Below are 3,786 nucleotides of genomic sequence, written 5' to 3' on the forward strand. Positions count from 1 at the left end.
TTTATTTTTACAAAAATTGAAAGAATATTATAATTTTGTTATAAAATGATATAATAATGTAGATCACCTAAAGTATAAATTTTTTTACATTTAAATAAATTTTATTCTTAAAAAGAATATACATATATATGTAAAATACTTTTATATGGTTCAAAATGTGATTCAATTATGTTACTGCTCTTGTATCTTTTGGTGGTGGTAGTACACATGGCTCACGTACAAAGCTTAATAATCTTTCTAATTTCATAGTTTCTAATTCATTATGTGTCAAGTGAATTTGTTTCTTAGTTGGTTTTACTTTTATTCTGAGGTTTGGTGATAATTTCAATGTATTTATTGTGCCTCTGTTAGCATGAAAGATGAAAATAAAAATATAATAATGAATTAAGATTTGTGTTATGCAATAAGTAAAGGAATTTAAACATATTAAGTTAGTAGTTGATACTTCATTGCATTTAAAAAATATAACAATAAAATTTGCTAAATAAAATTATAAAGTAAATACTTACTTATCATCACCAACTATAATAAATGGTAATTTATTGTTAAATGCAAGTCTAGTTAGTTTATTTTTCTTTTTACTAACAACTTGCTGGCTGCATATTGGTCTGTATTTATTTATATTTAGATCAAATACTGTAACTTTCCCATCATTTGAAACACAAGCTAATACTGTTGAACTATACGGTGCCCATTGAACATCTCCGATCGGAACACCAAGATCAAACATAAACAAAGGTTCCCTATGAAACAGTTATATAATTAAGGAATTGATCAGAAAAAGTTGAAAATACGACCTCCAAACTCATTAGTATAATGAAGACCAACATTCTATTATCTTCCCATATTTTTATTCTCCAATCCCCAGAACAACTTGCAAATATATTAGAATTGAATTTGTTAAATACTATTCTGTATACTGGCATATTATGAGCTTCATTATAAGTTCTCATATAAACACTACTATATGCTGTATTGCACTTATAAATTGTTCCTTCCTCTGTACCAACCAGAAATACATTTTCATCTGAAGGATGAAACGCGAAGCATGTTCCACAACCTAGTACAGCATAATTAAGATTATTAATAAAAATAGCAATGATATAAAATGTTCTTACCCTTAAGTGTAATCATAGTCCCATCTGGTCCAGGTATTGGTGGTCTGTCCAAAAAAAGAGTCATTACAGTTGTCAAACCAAGATCATTTTGATTTAATACCCAATGGTTAATTTTTCCATCAATACTGACACTATAAAATGCCAAATTCCCTTCCTCTGTATCTGGTGCCCAACATACCTTGAATATTATGTGTAATAAATATTATATTAAGAATATAGTATATTTTGTAATAGCTATAACACAAAATTGTAATTTTATATGTTTTATATATATAAAACATATATCATAGTCCCATCTGGTCCAGGTATTGGTGGTCTGTCCAAAAAAAGAGTCATTACAGTTGTCAAACCAAGATCATTTTGATTTAATACCCAATGGTTAATTTTTCCATCAATACTGACACTATAAAATGCCAAATTCCCTTCCTCTGTATCTGGTGCCCAACATACCTTGAATATTATGTGTAATAAATATTATATTAAGAATATAGTATATTTTGTAATAGCTATAACACAAAATTGTAATTTTATATGTTTTATATATATAATACATATATATGTATGTATTTGCACTGAACAAACCTCCCATACAATACCTCCATGTTTTTGAACAATATCATTACTTTTATATTGTGGAGTTGTTGGTGGTAACATGACATTATAAACAGCTACAACACCATCCATAGTACCTTCACCATGAGAAAAAGAATTAATAGTATTGTAATAGAAATTTATTATATTTGCTCATGTTACCAATAACTAAAAGATGTGGATGTTGTTCACTAAAATCCAGACACATTACTGGAGATTCTGTTGGACAGATCCATTCTGGATATGATGGATTTTTTAAGCTGAATAAACATACTGTTCCAGTAGTTATTAAACTGCTAAATGACACTAAAATATTACATATATAAGTATTTGTATATAATCGAATTTTATACGTTTTACTAACTTGTTCCATATGCTACTGCAAATAAGTCATAATATCTGCTATTAAAGCATAAATCTGTAACATCATGCTTTTTGGTTTTTTCATAACTAAATTTCCACAAGGGTAACAGTGAACCTTCTCCATCCTTGAATTCATCACTTGGATCATCCCAATATCTGTAATCTAAAGATATTTATATAAATACTTTTCTAAATAAAATATAATTTTGTAAGAATGATCAAAGAAACACATCAACCTTGTGCTATTTCATCAAAAATATTTTGATTCACCATTCGTTCTAATGCTTTTGCAGCTAGCAACATTCTACATGTTACTGCCATAGTTTCTGTTTGAGATTTTTTTTTCAACTCTTCCCTTTTTGGTTGTAAAAATGGAAGTCTCCTCTCTTTTTCTCTTTCACGTTGTTGTTGAGCATAGTCTTCCTAAGATATACATTTACACATTCCCTTAATTTATGCAATCTTAAATAATTTTGTTTAATGTAAAGATACATGCCTGATACTCATCAAAGATTGTCCATTGGAAAACATGGGTATTAAATGTTGCTGTTGGTGGTGGAACTGTTTGTGTACTCATTTCCTATAAATTAATATAAGCACAATTAAATAAATTGTATTTTATGAAATTTACATCATTGTATATTTACCCTCATAGGATTAGTATAAGTTAAAGCAGCTCTTTCACAGAAGTTAAATTGATTTGGTATTTTTTTAGGTTTTACTCTTTCTTCTTCTTCATCTGGTTCAGCTTCATGTTCATGTTCACGTTCAGGTTCAGGTTTAGCCTTTGTGGGTTCTTCAGTTTATATGAAGTTTGTTTAAAAAATTTCGAATTTATTTTGGTTTTTATAAAATTAAATATGACTAAATATGTATTTTCCAATTTCTTCCATTATTCTCATTTTACCTTCTAGTTTTTCTTCATCTTCTGCTTCTTCTTCTTCTTCTTCCTCTTCCCCTTCTTCTTCTTCTTCTTCTTCTTCATCTCCTTCAATGGGTTCTTCAAGGTGACCTTCCACTACAATGAAATATTCACATATTATTTAATAGAGTACTAAATTAATTGGGAATTTTATGGAATCTTACCAATAAGACCTCCTGCTAATTGTATTTTTGCTTCTTCAGAATCTTTGTGCAATAGTAATCCAGGTACACTTAAAAGGGTTATTAAATGTGGTGGAGGTGGTAAGATTATGAATTCTTTCAATTTCCATGACCATTCAACTAAAGAATCTGGAACCCTTGTGTTATGTATAGTTAGGACTCTTGCAAACTCTTCTTGTAATTCCTACAATTTTTTGTTTAAAGTCAATTAGAAGCCTTCTTGAGAATATGTAGTTAAAATGCATGATATTTTGGTAATAAGAAAATAAACATACAGCCTCTGTTAGCTGTAACTGATCTTCTGGCTTTAGATGAGCTCTTCCTCGTAACCAATCCATATCACCACCTCCTAGATCCATACGGCTCTTCATTAAACTTACATGCTAAATACATATAATAAATTATTATCAAGTGTTTATTAAATGAAAATGTTTTTTGTATGAATGACTTTAGACATAAAACATTTTAGTATTAAAATTAAGTAAAAGGAAGGAAGTAGTAATACTAACTCTTGATAGATCTTTAGGCATCTCTGATGTTTTAGAAAGTGATCTCTTTGTTACTGATGTACTCATTATTTTTGTATTAAAAATGATCTATTGTCCAACTA

The 3,786-nt window shown here is 28.6% G+C and overlaps 1 protein-coding gene across 1 annotated transcript; it reads right to left on the bottom strand.

Moving 5' to 3' along the window:
• Nucleotides 1–166: 166 nt before the first annotated feature.
• On the bottom strand, nucleotides 167–3,751 carry LOC108573451 (dynein intermediate chain 2, ciliary). Its single transcript, XM_017935905.1, has 14 exons — nucleotides 3,686–3,751; nucleotides 3,452–3,559; nucleotides 3,159–3,360; nucleotides 2,980–3,051; nucleotides 2,720–2,868; nucleotides 2,569–2,652; nucleotides 2,309–2,495; nucleotides 2,074–2,235; nucleotides 1,872–2,015; nucleotides 1,701–1,807; nucleotides 1,119–1,296; nucleotides 829–1,060; nucleotides 510–743; nucleotides 167–344 (listed from the first exon to the last, which is right to left on the bottom strand). Exons 1-14 carry the CDS (start codon nucleotides 3,749–3,751, stop codon nucleotides 167–169), a joined length of 2,103 nt encoding a protein of 700 aa, XP_017791394.1.
• Between the last annotated feature and the right edge of the window lie 35 nt (nucleotides 3,752–3,786).

Source organism: Habropoda laboriosa, unplaced genomic scaffold, assembly GCF_001263275.1.
Source record: "Habropoda laboriosa isolate 0110345459 unplaced genomic scaffold, ASM126327v1 scaffold92, whole genome shotgun sequence".
NCBI lineage: Eukaryota > Metazoa > Arthropoda > Insecta > Hymenoptera > Apidae > Habropoda > Habropoda laboriosa.

Excerpts from the sequence above, each read along its gene's own strand:
- LOC108573451 (XM_017935905.1), bottom strand. The coding sequence starts at position 3,751 with ATGAGTACATCAGTAACAAAGAGATCACTTTCTAAAACATCAGAGATG. Across the intron at positions 2,496-2,568 it reads CAATCTTTGATGAGTATCAG|GAAGACTATGCTCAACAACA; the intron begins GCATGTATCTTT and ends TGTATATCTTAG. Across the intron at positions 1,808-1,871 it reads TCCACATCTTTTAGTTATTG|GTACTATGGATGGTGTTGTA; the intron begins GTAACATGAGCA and ends CTCATGGTGAAG.